The sequence below is a fragment of the Oratosquilla oratoria genome, chromosome 15 (assembly GCF_046742065.1).
Source record: "Oratosquilla oratoria isolate Oo_2021 chromosome 15, ASM4674206v1, whole genome shotgun sequence".
NCBI classification, from domain to species: domain Eukaryota; kingdom Metazoa; phylum Arthropoda; class Malacostraca; order Stomatopoda; family Squillidae; genus Oratosquilla; species Oratosquilla oratoria.
The window spans coordinates 32298239-32321711 of NC_134791.1; the positions used below are offsets into that span (position 1 = coordinate 32298239).

The 23473-nt window shown below is 41.0% G+C and overlaps 1 protein-coding gene across 5 annotated transcripts in view; it reads left to right on the forward strand.

Moving 5' to 3' along the window:
* Balat (Beta-alanine transporter) overlaps positions 1 to 23473 on the forward strand; it is a 78718-nt gene that overhangs the window by 29555 nt on the left and 25690 nt on the right. For all 5 annotated transcript variants that reach the window (XM_076198763.1, XM_076198762.1, XM_076198761.1 and 2 more), the window contains 4 exons: positions 15622 to 15725; positions 16190 to 16344; positions 19799 to 19967; positions 20712 to 20838. In XM_076198763.1, coding sequence (XP_076054878.1) covers positions 15622 to 15725; positions 16190 to 16344; positions 19799 to 19967; positions 20712 to 20838 — 555 coding nt within the window. The remainder of the gene's footprint in view (positions 1 to 15621; positions 15726 to 16189; positions 16345 to 19798; positions 19968 to 20711; positions 20839 to 23473) is intronic.

Genomic DNA, 23473 nt, shown 5'->3' on the forward strand with positions numbered 1-23473 from the left:
CGATCACGAGTCCAACACTTGATCCAAAGACCAAGTGATTACACACACACACACACACACACACACACACACACACACACACACACACACACACACACACACACACAGGTCTGTTGCACCTGCTTGCGACCACGTACGTACGGCCTCGCCTGTGATATGCGCAGTCATCTCAATGGTGTGTACGTGTGTGTGTGTGTGTGAATGTGTATGTGTATCTATATGTGCGTGTGTGTATTTGTGTGTGTGTGTGTGCAGTATGTGTATGTGTGTGTTCGTGTGCATGTGTTACACACGACTTAATGGAATGTACCCGTGACTTCTTTTTACCCTTGCAATCCGAGCACATCGGGCAAAGGTGACAGACCGTACATAGGTTAACTGTATAGCAAAGTCTGTACACAGAATATTCTCGAACACTGGGAATAATATCGGGGCAGACCTTATGCCACGCTAGCAACATGAAGCAAAGAAGACGTATATATAGATAAAAAGCTTCCCCACTTAGTGTTCATTCAGTGTTCTCTTGGTTCTAAATGCTCATAAAAATACAGAAAAAATTATCATTATGTGATATTTAAAGTATCGAGAGTAGTGTGGACTGTAAGACTGTAGTTTATCAGCGTTTCTTTCGTTCTGGATCATCTCGCGCTGCTGTAGTGCATCGAGAGTAATAATGAAGTTGATACTGGGCCATCACAGAGGGAGGCGAATAGAAGTACGAGTCCGACTGCGGCTGTCAAGTCAACGTCAACACTCCAGCTCATCTCAACATCCTCAATACGATGAGTCATAGGGAGGCTTGGGCACGAAACAAATCGGATCACTGGGACTCGCCGAGTCTGGTTGGTCGCCATTGCCTTCTGGTCGACCAAACGGCAAAGGTATAATGTGCACATAATAATTTATCATGAAGAGGTTCGGTATCACATTCAATCAGCCTGTTCTTTATATGTACCTCTATCCGTATTTACAAGAAGAAAAATAGATATATGCAGTATACATTGGATGATAACACAATTCTTCTTTAGAATAACCTTTAGATGAATTCACTCTTAAATTCATACTTACCGTCGCCTGAAATGCCATTGAAAATTGAGTTGCGTTCGGTGTAATTGAACGAAACTAATCTCAGACTAGCTGACCATGAAAATGTGCTGGTCTGTCATTACCCTGTCGTTCCTAAGTGCTGAAGTAATTTACAGCTTTATCCGTGGACAAATAACCACTCACTGCCTGGCAACTGAGTGTAGATTTGTTGCTTGTGATCTATATTGAGTTTGGAGGCTTTGAGACAAATGATGTTATGGTTTCTGGTCTTCACTCTCTCCGTTAAGACTGGGCTACATCTCGGAACTTTGGCGGTTGCCAATGGTGTTATTTACATACACATGGTGGCTGTTGCCACAACAGGGAGCTACATATAATTTATTCTCTACTATCTACGTCTACTCTATTTCTACAATGTATAATGCATGAACTGAGTAGAGACACTCAATATTTATGCATAAGGGTTGATTTACAATCAATGGAAACACAAAAAAATATATATTGGTCTTATGCTTGTTTCCATAAAGTTCAAGGTGACAGATAAGAGTTCACACACCAATACTGATATAATTTAAAGCAAAATCTACTCGCGAGACAGAGTGTGTGCGTCTCAAACCAATGCAAAAACAAGACTGCCTACCCCGCGTGGGGCTCAAAATGTGTTCTCAACTTCCTAGCGCAAACCCGCTACGTTTTATATGTACATAGATAAATGTACATATACATAGATGAATGTACATACTCATACATAAATACACATATACATAGATGAATGTACATATTCATAGATAAATATACATATATACATAGATGAATGTACATACTCATAGATAAATATACTACAGGCTTCCATAACACAGCTCGGCCACCACTTCTCGGTGTCCTCGCCGAAGAAACAATATTTGTGGCAGGGAGCAAGGACAATGACACATAAAACACGGGAAAATACAAGAACATACAGGGACATGATGTACAAAAGACATAACATATATTGAAATATAATACACAAAATATACAAACACATGCTGCCGCCAGTAAAAGAAAATTAAGACATAAATTGCCGGGCGTCTGGGACATGAAACAAATAAAACATATGAAATACACAACAGACATAGGACAATGGGAAAATACAATAAATACACCTATGGGCAGACAAAAATAGTAGAGCTTGTAAATATAACCAAAAATTACATCCCCCTCAGTTAAGCCAAGTACAACTGTGGCTGCACATAGGATTTTACATAATTTACAATATTAAGTTAGGGAACAAAAAACAAAAAAAAAAAACAAAAAATGCACAGCAACACAAATATGTACATAAGCTCACTCGACCATCAAGGCATTGTACTTTTGGAACGTAGAGAGTAGTGAAGAGGGGGTAACACATTGGAAACATTGAGCTTTGGGGGAGGCTGGGTAAATGCAGGTATGGGGACCTGAGTCTTCTTAAGCCTATCAGAATACAGGACTTAACTAGGTCCCTGAGATAGGTAAAACAAAACCCTGAACTTATTAGGAAGAAACCTCTGTGTCACCAGAAAAGGACCAGTAAATGGGTTGTGCAATTTAGATTGCCGCTCATGGATTTGTTAAAACACATGATCACCGACTTGGATGGAAACAGGTGTAGTCTTACTAATTTTTTTTTTTTTTTTTTTTTTTTTTTTTACCATGCTGGATCTAGACTCCTGAAGGTTTCTCCTAACAGAATCATAAATGGTATGCAGTGTATAACAATGAAGGTGACTGTAATCTTCAAAGTTCTAGAGAGGACGAATAGGACCATCCAAAAAATCATACGGAAACCTCTTAGAACCATAAATTATATAATGAGGTTTCTGTCCCGTTGCTACATTGATAGTGTTGTTACTGCCGGCATTGACATGGGGTAGCCAGTCTTCCCAAGTTTCCTGCAGATCACTAGCAACATGCCTTAAGATGTCAATTTTTTTTTCCTATTCGTCCGTTCTACTAGACCATTAGAGGAGGGGTGGTAAGTAATACTAGGAAAGAACGTACTTAGTCAACTGCCTTAGGTGTAGGAAAGTTTCTAACAGCTCTGATCTTGCCATCTGTAGTATAAATGCCATCTTTGTCTACTACATGATCTAAGAATTGGATGATGTACTTAAAAATGAATATTTGGGTAAATTGAGCTTCAACCCAGGTTCAGCAAAACGTTGCAAGACTAAGGATAACTTATGGAGGTGACTTTCTACATCCTTGGAAATTATAATCAAGTCATTCGGATACACAAAAAGGCCATTACCCACTAGTCTATAAAAAAAATTGAGTTAATAAGACGCTGACATGTTAAAGGAGCATTCCGCAAACCCATGGGACATCAAAGCTATTCGTAATGAGCTGACGAAGTCGAGAAAGCCATGATCTTACAAAACTTTTCCTCCAAAGGAATCTGCCAAAAGCCAGCCTTTAGATCCAAGGTGGTGAACACTGTGTTACCTGATCCTATGTACTGAAGAAGATCACTCAACACAGGCAATGGTTAACGATCTGGAACTGTGACATCGTTGACACGCCTGTAATCCACAACAGGGCGGAATGATCCATTCTTCTTGGGCACAAGAAGGAGTGGGGAGTTCCACCCAGAATGAGACTCTTGGATGACACCGTCACTCAACAACTCGTCAACCAAAGACTGTGCTACGAGTCTACGAGAATGAGGCAACCTGTAAGAAGGTACATAGACTGGACGCATCCTGGTTTAAGATCAATGTTATGGACAACACGATCCGTAACTCCCAGCCGGTCACCAAGTAAGGCTAAAGCTCGACGATGGGACAATAGCAATGCAATGAGTCGGTCTCTTTTCTCGGAAAAATCGATGTTACCTACATATGCCACATACTGAGTCTAAATGAGCTGTGTCGATTGCATGTGTAGACGATTTAATAGAAACTGCTATAAGAGGAGGTGAATTCTGGACAGTGTCGACTTCAACGCCATCAAAAGTACCTAAATGAACACCAGAAGAAAGTGTGATGGGAACACCGGTAACGTTGGTTATAATGGCCGTGGTAATGTGATCCTCACGAACAATGGAAAGAGTACCCTTTAAAGCAAGATGTCAAGCATGAACAGAGTCAGGTTGAGATAAGACGTCTGAACCAATCGGGGCATCTGAAATGTGCACTGGGACTCAAACTGCAATGGAAGGACTAATATAATGTTCGCCTACAACATCAGCAGCCCAAGAAAATACAGGGAAGCTTAAATGCTTTGAACCCTTAGAAGATGACTGACTGAACAGATCATGCACAAAGGATGAGCTATGAATAGAAACAGGCCTGGCTATTGCAAAAATGACATTGTTGTAAAAAAAAAAATAACCATACGGCGCCGAGGAGATATATCTATGGCATGAGTTGCTAAAGTATCAAAGTCTAAGATACAATCACAGTGAAATATGAAATCAGAAACTACCACAAAGTTGACATAAAACAATTTAGCAGAGGAAAAAATTAAGAAAATGCAAACAGAACCAAGAATAGACGAGGGAGAGTCTTGCACAGCTTGCAAAGCACTATAAGAAGGTAACAATGGTACGTTATACAAATCCTTGAGAGAAGAATACGCTCTCTCACTGACAATACTACATTCTGCCCCAGTGTCTACTGTTAGAGATAGGTATTTGGTCCACATCACACTGAAAGGTAAGCAGTTGGGAAGAGACAGCAGCAACTAAAGAGACGACTATGGACTGGTCACAGTTAGTCAGTCTTTGGAATTGTGATACGGGCGCTTGTGAAAATGGGACTGAATATGTTTGGGGACTGAACTATTGTTTGCGCTAAGCTGCAAAATTTTGGAACATTGATCAGTAGAATGGCTACACTGTCCATGGACATGACAGTAGCTAGATTGTTGCTGAAATGATATTCTTGATATGTCATGAGCAAGATTAGAAGAGTAAGTAGTAAAACGTCTAAGTACAGGAGGCTGCTTAGACTTGCGCTCATGACGCTTACGAAGGAAACAGTAACCACGAGAATGACCTATTTTGTTACAATACGTGCATTGAAGTATGGTAGAAGTAGATGTAGGAGTACTCTGTGTAGGCTTCGAAGACAGAGATAATGAAGAGGTACTCTGTGTAGGTGTCGAAGACAGAGGTAATGGAGGAGGAAGACCCTCCGTAGTCTGCTGTAAATGGCTAGGGATTGCAGATGCTAACAAGGCAAGATGAAGCGATTCTTTTAACTTCCTAGAAAGCTTTGTTACAAATGAGAATAAATATTTATCTGGCTGACAAGTAAGAGAAAAAAACAATCCTTCGTTCAGAGGGGGTAAGAAACAAGATGTAGAATAAATATTCCAAAAGCAAGTCGGAGTCTATCCAGAGTGATTGTATTGTTTTTTATCCAATGTGAATGCGTCAAAGAATCTAATGCCTCAGAGGCCACTGTACTGGCTCTAGCTTGAGTATGCACTAAATTCTCAGTGATTATGGAAGAAGCAATCACCTCAGCTAATCTGTAGCACCAGAGAAAACTATCACCTATCAAGTTAGCGCCAATCAGTTTCATAAAGTTTGCCTTGAAAGTGCCGTAATCATAGTTTAAGGCTTGGTTGACGCATGAAGCTGACATCATCTCAGAGGCTAGTGAATTGGGAACAATTTGAGAACTTACAAAAAAAATTATCTGACCCTGTAATGACATTTGTGTTGATGATACCATCTTCGCACTGCTGTAGAAAAGCTGATGCGGTGTAATTAGGCTCCTCCCCCGAGAATTTGACAACGTAGGGGTCCTGGTGTAATAGTGTAGGAGTGGGGTGAGACATATTTGGGGGTGTCACTGTGTTACCGTGAAAAAAGGAGTTCACACACTATGTGTTTGGAAATCCCCGTTCTACTCGGCGCCCTGTGTTTCATGGACCTCAGTGCCTCCCGCAATTAGTGGGGTTGAATGGGTCTTGTTTGTCCCTCCACTGGGAGAGCGGAGGATTGAGAGCGAGAAGAAGAGATTGCGAGGTGTGTGTGTTTTTTCATGATAGTATCAACGTGTTCTTCAAAATCCAGTTCGAAGTCTGTGTTTTTTGTGGGTGTAATAGTGATTTTTTTGTTGACAGTGTGTGCGTAGTGGTGTTTCTTTGTCTTGCGGTGTATAATGTTTATTGCCTTGTTCGTCTGTAATGTGAATATTGTTGTTTTTTCCGTTTCTCATCATCCTTCTGACTGACCTCAAGAAGGCTCTTGTATCTTTGGAGGCTGGCTGGCAGATTTGCAACAACCATTTCCTGCCATTTTCCTGATTGTTATGTTCCATAATGTTCTCTGAGGATCTGTCTAATTTAGTTGAGTCTAGTGATGTGATGTGGCCCTTGTCTATGTAATGTGATGTATTCGTGTATGCGTCTGGCCTGTGTTAGTAGACATTTAATATTTTCTGTAGTGGGTGCGTGTGGTAGCCCGTGTGCAATTCTAGGAATTGTGAGTGATGCTGCGTGTAATATGACAATTTCTGTGGCTTGCAAAGCTCGGTCTCTTGCCTCCTCATTAGCCCCTTCCCCAATGTGACCTCGTCGCATTCCCCCAAGAGCAACTTGAATCGTTCCCAGTTAGCTCCTGAGTATGCGTAGCGGCACCGTATGAGAATCTGTATGGGAGACACGGAGACCGCCATGATGACGAGTATGTGGTCACTGGATGGGTTTCTATTGTTACCACAAATATATCTGAGTGGAAGTCGTCTATTAAGTTGTGTGTCATGTGGATTTGTATTGTGATGCATGATCCGTCATATTTTTCTTGTGAAGTGTTTATAGTGTGTGCGGTGTACCCTGGATTTTTATGGGTCTGATTGAGGCGCACCCATGTCCGTTGATGATGATAATGTCCGGGTCTAGGCGTCTATAAGTGTTGATAAGTTCGTGCCTTCTGTTGTGCTAATGTAACACGTTGTGTTGAAGGACTTTAAGTGTGGAGTGCATGACGAGGTTAGCGTATGTGTCGTGTTTATGAGACTAGTGTTTTTGTTAGCTTTCTGTATTTACTTAGTGGGAGGAATCTGATTTGAAATACCGTCCCCTCATAAGTACCGTGTTTTCATTTCTCTTTGATGTGTTCTAGGGAGTCTTTGTTGTTTGGTGGGAGTGTGATTTTGTAAAGTCCCGCGTCGAAGCCTATTGTGAGGTTGTCAGTTGTGGGAATGTTTGGGCATCGTGTGTTTGAATTCGATACCCGTGTCTGGTGGAGTCGGGGTCGCTATTTGTGGGATTCTGTACTACGGGAGAAACGGATGTGGTTTCTGTGGCGGAAGTAGCGGAGGAGGAGGAGGAGGAGGTGTGGGCGGCAGAAGCAGTGGAGGTGGAAGAAGAACGGAAGGTGAATGTGGTTGCTGTGGTGGAAGAGGAGAAGGCTGGAAAAAGTACAACGGCGAACCTCAAAACTGATTCCAAATATAAAATATAAATCATACGAAAATCGACTAAAACATACGAATCTGTTTTCCCTAAAAAAGCGTAGACTCAGAGGTGACTTGACACAGGTCTTTAAAATTCTAGAGGGAATTGACAACATCAAAAGTGACATAATTTTCACATTGAATGAAAATCAGACAAGAAACAATGGTCTCAAACTGTCCTGAAATAGATTAAATTTGGAAGTAGGTAGAAACAACTTTGCCAACCGTGTAATTAATTAATGAAATCAACTTCCTGCACAGGTAGTGCAATGTAGTTCAGTTCGAAGCTTTAAGAATCATTTAGATAAACACCTAAGCAAGATGCTATAATGATTATAATTTATTTTATATTATTTGTTTTTGTTTTGTTATCATTTGTCTGTTTAATTTTCATTTATCATTAGTTATCATTAGTTATTTGTCAATTTATTATTATTTACTATTTACCTGTTTGTTTACTATCTTACTATACCCATGCATTTATTTATGTATTTTATTTGTTATTTACATTATTATAGTTTTTATTTATTATTTTATTATTATTATGATTTTTTCGCATCCGACCTAGATATGGACCAAAAGGTCTCCTGTCGGCATGCTCCGCCTTTGTAATCCCTTGTAAACTAGGGGAACGGGGTGAGAGAGGGAGATAGGAAGGGAGGTAGGGGAAGGGGGTCACTGAATATTAGGGAAGGTCAAGGAGGTGGACCAAATGTCTGGGAACAGGAAAGATTAAGGATAAAATGGAACAATTGGCTGGGTGAAGGACATTAGCTCACAACCGAGAAACAAAAGGAAAAAAGAAAATAAGAAGGATGAGCAATTGTCTATTAAGGGTGGACAACGACCTTGAGAAGGAAAAAGGTGATTTTGGAGAGCATCTAGTGTCAAGAAAGGAGTAGCGATAGGCTTCTTCCTTAGGGCACTCAGAATATGCAGTGAAGAATACTTAGAAGAAGAGTGCTGGTATATCAGGGAAACATTTTCAAAATAAAAAATTCCAGATTTCCTTGTAGATAAATGCAGAAAACAGGCCATTAAGATTCTGGAAGGCCGTAGGCAGCAGGGCGGGACAGCCAAACGTCTCGTGTTACCAACCAGCGACGTCGCCACCAACCTGACTCGTATTTTAAAAACCACCAACTTGGAAGTAGTGTGCCAGACCAGTAGGACAATTAAAGACATCACGAGGACGAAAATAAACATCGGCAAAACGCCGGACAATAAAGCCGGTGTTTATCGGATTCCGTGCTCGGGATGTGAAAAATCCTACATTGGGGAAACATCACGCGATCTAAAAACCCGGATACGAGAACACCGATACGATGTCCGCCATGATGTCACCACCAACGCGTGTGTTGCACACAGGAACAGTAGCAACCACTTGATGGACTGGGAGAATGCAGACCTTCTTGTACGTGAACTCGACAAGACCCGTAGAAAATGTTTGATAGCAGCCATCATACAAGGAACTAACACAATTGAACAAAACAGAGGCATGTTCAATATCTCACCCCACCTAACTCATTTAATACCCATTGGCAATTTTTTAATCTGTCCCTAATTGCCCTCCAATATCCCCCTTTTTTCTCTCTCAAAGTCGTTGGCCACCCTCAGTAGACAATTTTTTTTTTTTTCTCTCCGCGATTGTGAGTTAATATCCTTCTTCCAGCCAATTATTCAATTTTATCCGTAACCTTTCCTGTTCCCAGATATTTGGTCCACTTCTCCTTAACCTTCTCTAATATTCAGTGACCCCCCTGTCACTACCTCACTTCCTCTCTCCCTCCCCCCCTCCCTCCCTCCCCGTTCCCCGAGTTCTTATTTAATTCCAGTCATACGTATTACGATTATATGCTTGAAGAAGATGTAACAAGCAAAACGTCGTACTAATGATAAGGGTTCCGTCCTCACATATGGTGTTTATTTCGATAGACTTGTCGGCAACTGCCACTTTCATACAAAAAAGTTGATGTCCATTCGGCGATAAGGACCGGTTTAAGTTGAAGGTATTGTCATGCACCAGGTACAATTACTGTGTCAAGCAAAGTGCCACCAGTTCCCCTTGCAACCCCACAACCCCAACCCTCACGAGGAACGCTTGAAGTTGCTTATTAGATTGTTGTCCCTGAACTCTGATGAAGTGTGATAAGGGGTCTAGCTGAGATTTGTAGCCTTTGGCACTGAAAAGTTGACATGATGGGCAACCAAGGCAAACCAAGACTTGATGATGATGGTGATGATGATGATGATGATGACGACGACGACGATGACGATGACGACGACCACCTACTAAAACACGCATTCGGCGCGAGGAATTTTGTAACGCAGTATATCACAATAACACTTTCAACTCGCTCACGACGCCATACCAGTGCCAAAAACACAACTGTTGCTCCTTCCACTCGTGATATATCAATGCAATCACAGGGTACGCTACCGTGGCTACGTTTGTTGCTTTGCTGGTCTGAGCTGTCTGCAGGCTGCAACGTTCCCAGGTTTTCATTTGCTTTAAGGGTATTGATAGGTTTGCTTTTGATGATTCGGTTTAACGTCGCGAAACTCCTTTCAATATGGAGGCTAGGACGGTGTCCCTTATAAAGGACTTTATAGCGTGGAATTTAATCAACCATGCCCTTGGTCCAACTCGCTGGCGGTAGGATTCAAATTGCCGTCACCTCGACCTCCGGTGCAAGTAGCGACGCTTTAATTCATTCAATAAAAGCACCTGGTGACATCAGCACTCGAGTTAAATCCTTTCACCTTTTGGACGCTGTGGGTCCTTGTAATTACGTGATACTTATGAACTCCTATTTATCGGCGTTTCTATCCTTGTGGACAATCACGAGTCGCGTAGTCATGATATGAGAAGTATCTTTACAATGTGAGTCTACACCGTCTCTGTGCTTGTTTTACGTGGATTGTTATTATAAACAAAAAATAATTGAGATTGATAGAAGCTGTATGTGAAAGTCTCGTATGACCTACATAGAACCGTGGATGTTATAATCGGTGAACCAGGCACTGTGACTCATATAATTGTGTACAATGAGTTTAAAGTGACTCATTGCATTCCTTAGATTGTTGTTTTCGTAGGAAACATGCGGTCATTAAATATGATCATCTTTATTATCGGCGTAAAGGAAAGAGAAAAAATGAAAAGCTAAACAATGAGACGGAAGAGAAATAATACGAAGTAGACGACGTAGAAGAGAAAAAAGAAAAACAAGGAAGAAAATACGAGGAGAAATAAAACAGACCACTTGTGGCTGATCATGATGGACAGTGTGACTCTAGAAGCGTACAATAAGTAAGTATTTGTATGTGTGAGGGAGTAGGAGTGCATACGTTCGTGCTTGCGTGTGTGTGTATGTGTATGTGTGTGCGTTTGTGTCTGATTATATATATACTCGTGTATATATATACATATATATATATATATATGTATATATATGTATGTATATATATATATATATATATATATATATATGTATATATATAATATGTATATATATATACATACATATATATGCATATATATATATATATATATATATATATATATATATATATACACACATATATATATATATATATATATATACGTATGTGTGTGTGGGCTCGTGTGAGATTCATCATGGTTTTGGATGAAGTGCTGGACTCGTTATCCCTCCTGGATGAGAGCTCAGAGCTCATATATTGCCCGGTCTATAAATGAATAATGCTTTTACTTTACACAATGTTTATGCACATGTATTCTTATCTAAATGTACTTACCTATACAAGTTTTACATAAACGAGTCTAACTCATCGCACTCTGTCTGTTATGTCTACAATAATTAAGAAATTAATTATTGGTTGTTTAAATTATGTGAATGAGCGGGGTGTCGCTACCCTCTCCACAGGCTTGCGCCTCCCACCTGTACTGTGCAGTCATTTGTTATAATATTGCTCAATTACCTTATTGTTTTTGTCACTTTGTAGTCATATGTATGTATGTATATATATATATATATATATATATATATATATATATATATATATATATATATATATATTATATATATATATGTATATATATATATATATATGTATATATATATATATATATATATATATATATATATATATATATATATATATATATATATATATATACATACATACATACATACATATACCAAGGCTTTTTCCCCCTTACTAGGGAGGTAGCCAAAAAGGAAAAGGCATAAAATCATTCCCACCCATTCCATCCCTGAAAACACTCCACACCCCTCCACCCTCCCTCCCATCTTAGCACCTCCTAGATGACGGGTCGTCCCTGCACCCTGTCCACTGCCCTGGGTCAGAAGCAGTGTCGCAAGACACAGCATTATTACACAGGACGTGCGCACCCAGATCCCTGGGTCCGCTAGCGGAGGCCATTGCTTTCTTTGTAACCTAACATTTTATATTGGACAAATATATCAAAACTAGAAACCTAACATTGTATATAGGACAAATATATCAACTATTGACTTATTTAATGCAGTATAAGTTAATATAAACATTTATAGTGAAATAAAAACCTATTTTTAAGGCACTGTTATGCTTTGAAATGCCAATTTTAGCCGGACTTAACAGGTATTATTGTATGAGGTTAGTGGACACCAGGGTTGGCGATTTTTTTTTTTTTTTTATAAAAAATATATTTTTTTTTTATTTAAATCAGATTTATTTGATTTAAATAGATTTTTTTTTATAGATTTTGAATATTGTGGGATTGCTATCTGATATGCGATCTGATTGCTAAAGGACATTTTTAGCATATTAATATAAGGAGCAGTGTTATATAGACTTGCCACAAGTATACAAGGAACGGTATACGCGGTATGTGAGGACGGTATGCTCAGGTTCGCTCGATTCCTCCAAGAGTTTTATCATCTTGGTGACATTTGCTGCATTGTCTGTCACAACACTTCCAATGTGACAACCAAAATCTTGTTCAGCCTTCTCGATCGAATTTTGTACAAGTTGTAGAAGATATTGAACAGTGTGAGGTTTCCATGATGTGTCTATTGTGTCAACTAAATAAATCTGACCAGTAGATGTTCTTAGAGTGACACATATGGGCTCATTATGGATGTTAGAGCACCCATCAATTGAAAGACATACAGTTTCATTATTCAGGTCATCTGCACACTTTTTTTATATTCTTTTTCATACACAAGATCCAAGTACTTATCAGCAATATCTTTTGTGGATGGAGGAATATAACCTTGCCTCAGGTTCTGAACCATCTTGAGAAACTGAGGTTGCTGAACAAGACGAAATGGTTAATTTGTAGCAAATATAATTCTTGCAACTTCTTTGTCGAGATTTTCTTTTTGAGAAGCTGAAGTTTTTATGATAAATCTGTCCAGAGATGTTGATGACTTTCTTTTAGATGAAAATGATTTAGCAGAAGTGGCGCCTATGGAGGAGTCTGATAGTGACCTTTTTAATGGTGGAGTCAGGTTTGCAGATAATTCAAGTGGAGCCGATGATGAAGAGATTGAAGCTGTTGATACAGATCCTGAAATAGAAACAGAAAATGTTAGCATATTTTAGCATATAGGAGGGATTGAGGAAGCTGGTGACAGAGTTTGGGAGAGTGTGTGATAGAAGAAAGCTGAAGATAAATGTGGGTAAAAGTAAGGTGATGAGATGTACAAGGGGTGAAAGTGGCAGTAATCTGGAAGTGAGCATTAAGGGAGAGCAACTGGAGGAAGTGGATAGTTTTAGATATTTGGGTGCAAATGTGGCAGGAAAGGGTGGAGTGAAGGTGGAGGTAGAATGTAGATTGAGAGAAGCGAGTAAATGTCTTGGTGGTTTAAAAAGTGTAATGAGGAATAGGAATCTGGGAATGGATGCTAAGAGGAGACTGTATGAAGGAGTGATTGTGCCAACAGCACTGTATGGAGCAGAAACATGGAACATGAGAGAGGAAGAGAGAAGGAACTTGAATGTGTTTGAGATGAAGTGTCTGAGAAGTATGATGGGGGTTACTAGGCTAGATAGAGTGAGAAATGAGGAAGTGAGGAGGAGAACAGGGGTGGAAAGGGAGCTGGGAGATAGGGTGGATGAAAGAGTATTAGGATGGTTTGGACACATGGAAAGAATGAGTGAAGAAAGACTAGTAAAGGAGGTATGCAAGGCAGATGTGGAGGGAGTGAACATGAGGGGACGTCCTAGGATGAGATGGATGGATGGGGTGAAGGGGGAAGAGGGGAATGTCGGTTGAGGAAGGACGGGAGAGGACAGAAGACAGGGGTGAATGGAGAATGGTTGTATATGGAAAATGTTGTGATGCATGAGGTGGATTGGACGGGGGAATGGGGGTGAGGTAGTGTGTGTGAGCAAAAAGTTTTGACGCAGCCCGAAGGGATTTCTCCCCGTCCTCTCCTTTATATATGGGGGGACGGAGAGGGGGGGTCGCCGATTTAATGAAGCGGCCTTGCTGTGGATGTGCTGTGTCCTGCGACACTGCTTCTGACCCAGGACAGTGGACAGGGTGCAGGGATGACCCGTCATCTAGGAGGTGCTAAGATGGGAGGGAGGGTGGAGGGGTGTGGAGTGTTTTCGGGGATGAAATGGGTGGGAATGTTTTTGTGCCTTGTCCTTTTTGGCTACCCCCCTTGTAAGGGGGAGAAGAGCCTTGGTATATGTATGTATGTATGTATGCATAATCTATAAATTAATAAATAAATGAATGAATACAGTGTGATTTTGGCTACTTTTGAGTACAGTAGTTATTTTTTTAGATAATGATCATATTCATACAAGCCACTAAATTATTTGGAAATAACTAACAGGATATGAAATGGGTGGGCTTAGAATTCAGCCCACACAGGATTCAGTCCACTTTTAAATTCACTAAAAATGGGTTAGTTGGGTTAGGTTAGGCTAAATCCCTTTGGGCTGAATCCCATGTGGGCTGAATTCCAATGGAACCTATGAAATATATTACACAATGTTGAATGAAATGAATAACAATTATCTAGGCCCCAAAGTTGAATAGATACAGTATATTATAGTGATATAGTCATTAACCAAATTTAGAAGTAATGAAGTTGAAGTATCATCTCTTTAGGCCTTCACATTTTTATTGCACATGCTCTCCATTGTTCACCAAATTTATATAGTTGTGTATGAAAAGGGAGAAATGCACACAATATAAGTAAAATTAGCTACCTGGGTCATCAATTTCTTCTTCTGTATGCTGTGCTATTCAAATAAATCTGATTTAAATGAAAAAAAAATAGATTTTTTATATTTTTTAAAAAGATAAAAAAAAAAAAAAGACAACCCTGGTGTCCACTAACCTCATACAATAATACCTGTTAAGTCCGGCTAAAATTGGCATTTCAAAGCATAACAGTGCCTTAAAAATAGTTTCTTATTTCACTGTAAAAGTTTATATTAACTTATACTGCATTGGATAAGTCAATAGTTGATATATTTGTCCTATATACAATGTTAGGTTTCTAGTTTTGATATATTTGTCCAATATAAAATGTTAGGTTATAAAGAAAGCAATGGCCTCCGCTAGCGGACCCAGGGATCTGGGTGCGCACGTCCTGTGTAATAGTAGTCCTTGATATATATACATATATATATATATATATATATATATATATATATATATATATATATATATATATATATATATATATACACGTACATATATGTATATATATTATATATGTGTATATATATATATATATATATACACGTACATATATGTATATATATTATATATGTATATATGTGTGTATATATATATATATATATATACATATATATATATATATATATATATATATATATATATATATATATATATATATATAATTTTTTCCATTACGTTTTATCACCTTCAATTTTTTTAATTGTTTATGCCCTTATTACGTCTGGTGGCAGTTCATTCAATTTTTCCACTCTGCTGTTTGGGAAATTGCATTTCTTTATATGCTTTCCTTTTACGGAAGCTTTTGGAGTTCTAATCAGTATCCCCACCCTCTTCTCACTGTGACAGTTTCCTCGTGGTATCTGCATGGACTGACCATAGCTCCCCTCTCTCTTCTTTCCTCATGTGATAAAAAGATTCCTTCCTCCTGGATTTCAGTGGGACTTAGTATGCGAGAGAAACTTCCTAACCACGCTGGCCCTCGTCCTTCTCGGCGTTGGAGGACTTATCGGCAACTACATCTTCGGCTTCATCCAGGACGGGTGAGTTCCTGACTCCTTTTCCCTTTCCTAATCACAATTTGTGCCCCTACTTTGGCTGCCGCCAGGTGATTTTATTCAGCCGAGATTGAATAAAGATATGCGCACCGAAAGGGTGAAAGAAGGGGAGATCATAAGGTTATCAAAAGGTTGCGGACATCTGGGCTTAGACTTCGTTGAGGGGTTCTCCTGAGCCATTTGGACTCTGAGGTGCTCCATGATCCACGGAGGGTCTTCTCGCCCAAATGTTACTTGCAAGCACGTTCTCTTGCGGTTAGTTTGTGAGACTAGACGCTTGAAAAAATATACTTACATACATCCATCCATCCATCCATCCATACATACATACATACATACATACATACATACATACATACATACATACATACATACATACATACATACATACATACATACATACACACACATACATACATTCATTCTCAAATTATTTTTCCCCTCTGCAGATTGGGACGGAGGCCGGCCTTCTTCATGTACCTGACGATCCTGTGCGTCTTCGGCCTGGCCACGGCCTGGGCCCCGACCTTCAACTGGTGGCTGGCCTGCAGGATCGGCGTGGGCTTCACCGTGCCCGCTATCATGTCGACGCCCTTCGTGCTGTGTAAGAACACGTCCTTTGGGAACCCCTTGGGTTGTAAGGAAGGTGTAGCTTGTGGGAGGAGGCGTGTTTTTGCTTTAGTGCGAGGACTATTTGCGGCGTGAGGTGTGTGACCGTTGGAGTATTTTTGTTCACTGCTACAGGAGAGAGAAAGAAAAAAGAGGGAGATCCCTGTTGTGTTCTTGCGTTTGTTATGGTTGCTCCACTTGAAGTGAACACACAGCTTTCTTTTATGTTCTCTATTCTCTCTCCTCTGTCTTTCTCTCTCTCTCTGTCTGTCTTTCTGTCTCTGCCTGTTTCTTTCTCTGCCTGTCTCTCTCTCTCTGCCTGTCTGTCTCTCGCTGTCTGTCTCTCTCTGTCTCTCTCTCTTTCTCTCTCTGTCTATCTGTCTGTCTCTGTCTATCTGCTTGTCTGTCTGTCTCTCTCTGTCAGTCTGTCTGTCTCTCTGCCTCTCTTTCTCTCTCTCTCTCTCTGTGTCTGTCAGTCTATCTGTCTATCTGTCTCTATGTCTGTCTGTCTGTCTGTCTCTCTCTCTCTCTCTCTCTCTCTCTCTCTCTCTCTCTCTCTCTCTCTCTCTCTCTCTCTCTCTCTCTCTCTCTCTCTCTCTCTCTCTCTCTCTCTCTCTCTCCATATACTTTCATGGTGTCGCTGTGCTCGGCTTCTCTGGAAACGGTTGGGAATTTTTGTTCAGCTACATGTATCATAAGACATTCGTAAAAAATAATCATATGCATTTGTATTTGCATTTGGCCAGAAGAGGTTTTATAGCGTCTATTAACTAAATTTCAAAACACATTTCAGTAAAGCCTGTCTAGGTAATTATGAGTTGTCAAAGAGGAAGCGATAAACACATTTATATCTCGGCTGTAAGGACCCGAAGAATGTCTTTAAGAGTGTCCGAAGAATGTCTTTAAGAGAATCTCGTGTTCCGTATCACAAGTTGCGGATCTCGCGCAGCAGAGACTGTTCAGATAGACTGCTGACCATCAAGGGCAGCTGCGTGAGTTGCGACAGACGACCCCTGTAGTGAAAACTGATGAAAAACGGAACTTTTATGATGTGTGAACTTGGAAAAAAAAAAAAAGGAATCAAAATGAACCTTGCGTCCGACCGATGATTTGGTCAGAATGAACTGATGTGAATTCATTTTCATATTCGGAAGAACATTCACATCATATTGCCGCCCTAGTTACTACCAGAATAGAATTCTTTCCCAGCGGGGGTCTTCCCTGATTTCAGATCCTTCGGAGCTCTTCTTCCCTCTGCACTTCGGATGATGTGAAGTCTCCTCTTCGCAGTATTTCGACGTTGTGGTTGCCCCTACATTCTATGTTGTGATGTATTAGGATGTACAATGATGTATATAAAAATGTTAGATTAGATTAGTTTAGGTTAGGTTAGGTTAGTTTAGGTTAGATTAGGTTAGGTTAGGTTAGGTTAGTGCATTGTTTCCGAAGTCGAGAAAGGGATTCGAACTCGGTGAAGGGATCCCTTGGGAAAGAATTCTGTTCTTGCATATTTGGTCGGTTACGATCCTCCCATGTCTGTGAGTCGCGTGGAGAATTCACAAGCGTGAACTGTACCTGACAGGATTGGTAATGACTAATTCTCGATTAGAATGACGCTCCTTAACATTAGATTTTTATGTTTAGACATTCAGACAAGTTGAAGTGGGTGGAAAGAGGAAGGATTGGATTCTTGATCCGAGTTTATTCGCTTGTAGCTAAACTGGTCAAGAATAATATCGGATTAAGACTAGTCTCTCCCCTTCTCACCCACATTAAATTTTTACTTTCCAAAATGCGGTTATATTTACATTGCTCAGATAATTGCCAAACTCGTCTACATTAACAGGATTAAACAGATGTAAGAATCTTAGCCTAAGCGCAAACTGGGAACGCAGCAAAGAGTAGAGGCAGACTTCCTATTGCTGAACTGAAGTACAATTTGAACTTCTTTTACTTGAAATGCTGAGGTAGTACATTTAGTATCCTCAGGACATGCCGGTGTCATTTGTTTGTTTATTGCCTCGCTATGTGTTCTAGTACTCACACATGACCTCCTTGACTTTATGACAGTGAATCTGTTGTTGCATCAAAGTCTTCAACATTATTGTGATTTGATAACAGCAACGCGTGTCGTGCAGTTTCATAAGAAATGTATTACCGTGAATTCTATTTATTGTTACAAGTTTAGTGAGAGGTTGATAAACTGGCATGCAATACGGCGTGGTCGCCCAAATATTGCGCGTGTTGCAACATTACTAATGAACGAGGAGATGACAGTAACTCCAAACTAGATTTTTTTCAACTTAGGCGTGGTGAGATCAGTTACAGGGGGTGCTGGGAAAAACATGCGATATACCAAATGGATACCGTGCTGAACTCATGAGTTCGATTCCCGAGACCCGTCAGGTTTGCTGCTTTGGTTCCCAATTGCCTTGGCAAGGCCGTGAGGCGACCTAACGTCGGCCTAAAAAACCCAGCGGCTTGCCACAACTGACCGGGCTTTACCCTAGCAATGGTTTCTCACTTCCCATTGCATGGGAGTGGGATGGTGAGTTTTATAACAAATGTTACCAGATATTAGGGGGGGGGAGTGCTGGAGTTTATATACCTGACCACATGGGTTGCTGAAATCAGAATAAAAAATCCTAAACGGGTCCCTTCCCCGACCTCGAAACCACTTCACTCACCTAACCTGACGTGACCTGATACAACCTTCTTTGAAACTGTTAAAAAAAGAATCAGGGCATATTATGATGCATGGGCTACCAGAACGCCAACAGTATCGCTTGGGTTGTACATGTGTGTGAATGACGTCACCCGATGTCGGTGGAGGGCCCAGCTGGGAACGAATTCTATTTTTGCTGATGGTATACTTACCCATTTCTACACAATAAAACCACTCAGGTACCACTAATCTATTTGACGATGTTATATGTCTAATTCAAAATTTCATTCTCATAGCCTACGCGTCATTTAATTTTCTAACTAATGCACAGGTGTCTCCAACTTGTAAGGAACTAATTATTTCGTCTCAGCACAGCACAAATGGCACCAACGCGAGTGTGCAATGCAAATTGCATTTCAAATGTATATGCACACACGTGTTCAGGCCACGAACGATGGTAACACAAATATTTTAGTTGGTTGGTTTTAACCAGTGTGATGCAAATAAGGTTATCATATTAAGACAAGGAGGAAATAGGCAAGAACTTGTTTACCAACAGATTGTTTAACGAATTAAATAGATGGAGTAACATTGCAGTCAGATCCCGGATCTTACGAATCCGTCTTAGATGGAAATGCCATAATTCCAACTTAGACATAAATCCCTTATGCCTAAAACCAGATACGGCAGTAAAATCAGTGGTGGGGATGAGAGAAGCTAAATGGAATGAATATATTGAATTAGAGAGTAGAAAAAAAACGAACTTCTTTCCATCTCACGACAGCGATCGAACTGGTGGGTCCCACTAAGCGAACATACACTACAGTGGTGATGAACGTTGGCTATTCGTGCACCCTCATACTCCTCGCCTGTGTGGCCTACTTCGTCAGGGACTGGAAGCAGCTCTCCCATGCCTCCATCATTCCCTTCTTCGCCTTTTTCCTCTTTTGGTGGTGAGTGACCGAATTTCTAACTCTGCACAGAATGCTGGTGATTTTCAGTATCTCAAGGTCATTGTAATTCTATCACTTATGCTAAGACATGCATATTGTATTTCACTCTTTTATTGAAATGTCTTGAATGCACTGCCATAATTCTCCCTTTTACGGCAAACAACTCTATCGTCATCCCTTTCTTCTCCTTTTTCTGGCAGTTGGTAGAGAATGATCGAATATCTCAGTCTGCATGAAATGCTGTTATTTTTCAGTAACTATTGCCCATTGCCGTGTTTTGTCTAACCTTTACGCTAAGCTATGCATGTTGTATTTTTTCTTGAAATTCGAATGCGCTGTCGCCATACCTCCATCCATTGGCCATGCCTCATTGCACGACGTGTAATCTAGCTGCCAATGTTCTGATGTAGCCTATCTTATTTCATTCTTCACGTAATTTTCCCTTTATTTAAATCTCCTTTGGTACTTATGCCCTCCTTTGAGAATACCATCGAAGAAATTATTTCAGTTGAAGCTCCTGGTAACAGCTTTCTCAGTCACGCATCATGTCCCAAAATCCAAAATACCAGTCATCAACACCACCACATCAAGATGGCTTCATTCTTTATCTTAGCTTTGAGAACCAGTTATCGCTGCGCCTCCTATCAACTACGCACTCTAGAAATTCAATCTGCCTCCATGTAAGTCACTCAATGATAATTTAGTTTATTAGACCCTGTGGTCCCACGTGTGCCGTCCTTCCAGGGTGCTTCCAGAATCGCCTCGGTGGCTCCTGGCTGCTGGCCGCAATGAGGAGGCTGAGGCCATCATGCGCAAGGTGGCCAGCGTCAACGGCAGGTCCTTGCCCCAAGACTACATGGCTAAACTAAAGGTAGGACACCCCCCTTCTCTCTCCCTCTCTCTCTCTCTCTCTCTCTCTCTCTCTCTCTCTCTCTCTCTCTCTCTCTCTCTCTCTCTCTCTCTCTCTCTCTCTCTCTCTCTCTCTCTCTCTCTCTCTTTCTCTTTCTCAATGGGCCGTTGCTGACTCTGAATGAAAACACATCCGCAATTGACCTCTTACTATTTCGAAGAAATTATAGAAGATCCAGCGATCTACAGTTTTCCAGACTTAGTTGGGCACAACAGTAAGCACCAGACGTCAGTCTTGAAGTATAAGTAGTTTTGAGGGATATAGGACTTAGTCAAAATTTGGCATAAGAAAATGCTATCCTTGGTAAAAAAAAAAAAAGTCCAGTGCTCCGCCCGTGTGCACATGCGCAGTACGAAGAGTATGACGTATCTTAACGTCATACCCACGTCACTGCACCTCCACTAGCACAACTGCCAACATTCTGCCATATTGTTGAGGCAACATGGCTTATTCTGGACCGGCCATCTTCATCTATATTGATACCGACCTCACTCTTAGTGACGACGAAGACATTACTGAGCAACAATGGCCTTCATTGCTAGTGCACGAACGTGTTGGTACCACACCATAGCAGTCACTGCTCCCTGCTACCCAGCCCACCACGGCTACCACCACTGCCACCGCAGCCCCCATCGCAGGCGCCTCCACCGTTTCCACCACCACCCACACTACCGTCACCAAACGATCTGCAGACCAGACTTTGGACACGAGCGACTCCTATTCGCCAACTTTTCAATCGTTCAGGAACGACGAGAACTCCCAACCAACGGCTTCCAATAACTCGCTCTCTCACCTTCACCCTCATCCTCTCCCCCACAGTTCACATCCCCTTTACCAATACCTCCCCTGATTTCGCCCTCAGAACTGTTTATGTTAAACTCATTTTCACGTGGGCGTGCCAAGGTTATTGACAGTGCCACAAAGGGTAATTTCTTAATCTTGAAACTCGATGTTCAGGACTCAATCGATAGACCACGTAAATTACCCTCGCATTTCGTCATCCACTATCCTGTCGGCGTTGACCCGTTCCAAGCAAAAAACTTCCGGACATATACAGCGTGCGCCGTTTCTACCAACACGGGACAACCACCAACCGCTTTGTTATTGTCTGGAGCCACCCCCAACAGAACATCACTTCAGCTTTCTTCCTTGCCTACCACCGTGCGAGTTTCAAAGGATGAAAGATGAACAGCCTTGGTGCTTCAAATGCTGAGGTGTGGGACATATATCTCAGTATTGTTCTGCTTCCATTGACAAGTGTGGCTGGTGTGCAGGTACTCACCCCTCCCGCACTTGCCCACATCACACCCCCTCTCAGTTCAGCAACACTAATGAAGCTTCTACAGCTGACCAACTTCCCAATCCCACTCCAAATTTATCCATGTGAAAATGCCCCCGCTGTCATAAACCCTGGATGAATGTATGGCACGGATGTACAAAGCGCGCTGAGGTAGCCACCTCCTAGACTGAAGACTCGCCACCACCACCCCCTTGGTCGCACGCAAGAGCCGTCCCACCGCTGACACCCTCAAACCTGCCTGACTTGCCGCAAGCAATTACCCTCCGCGAGGGCGTTGCCAATCTAACGGCATGTTGCATAGCTATTACAACGCACTTTGATGACAATCAGACGAGAAACGGTGGCCTCAAGCTGTCCGGAAATAGATTCAATTTGGAAGTGGGTGGAAGCAACTTTGCCAACCGTGTAGTTAGTGAATGGAATAAGCTTCCTGCACAGGTAGTGCAATGTGGTTCAGTTCGAGGCTTTGAGAGTCATTTAGATAAATACCTAAGGTGCTGTAATGATTATAATTTATCTTATATTATTTGTTTTTGTTTTGTTATCTTTTGTCTGTCTGATTTTCATTTATTATTAGTTATATGTCAATTTATTATTATTTACTATTTACTTGTTTGTTTATTATTTAACTATACCTATGCATTTATTTATGTATTTTATTTGTTATTTACATTATTATAATTTTTATTTATTATTAATATCATTTTTTTTTTCTCGCATCCGACCTAGATATGGATCAAAAAGTCTCCTGTCGGTATGCTCCGCCTTTGTAATCCTTTGTAAAATCACATCGATAGTCTCGCCGCACAACAAGCCTCCACTGAGCGCATCCTGGCCACGCTTGTCGAATCCCACCAAGTCGTCATCACGACTGTCGCCACCTTCTCCGAGAAACTGGAGGCCCTCACCAGTTGGTTCGAAAGATTCAGTAATCAAATACATATCAAGCCACAACGACACACGCCTCAGAGCACCAGCACCTCCACGTTATCGTCTCCGCCAGCCACTTGTAAACCCAAAGGCAGATTTCGCTAACGAGGTGAAATTTCACATTATCACTTGGAATGCTTGTGGCATCAACAATTATCCGAAAATTACTTCCCTCAAGACCTGTGTAGGCCGCCACCAACCACAAGTTATAGTTATCCAAGAAGCTTTTGTTGGCCGCCACGATCCTGGGACAAAGGCACCCTCGTTATCAGGCTACGTCTCGTATGTCCAATATATCAGGAATGGCCTTCTAAGTTACATTCATTCTTCTATACCCCATCAACTCCTGCGCTGCTCTATTTATAA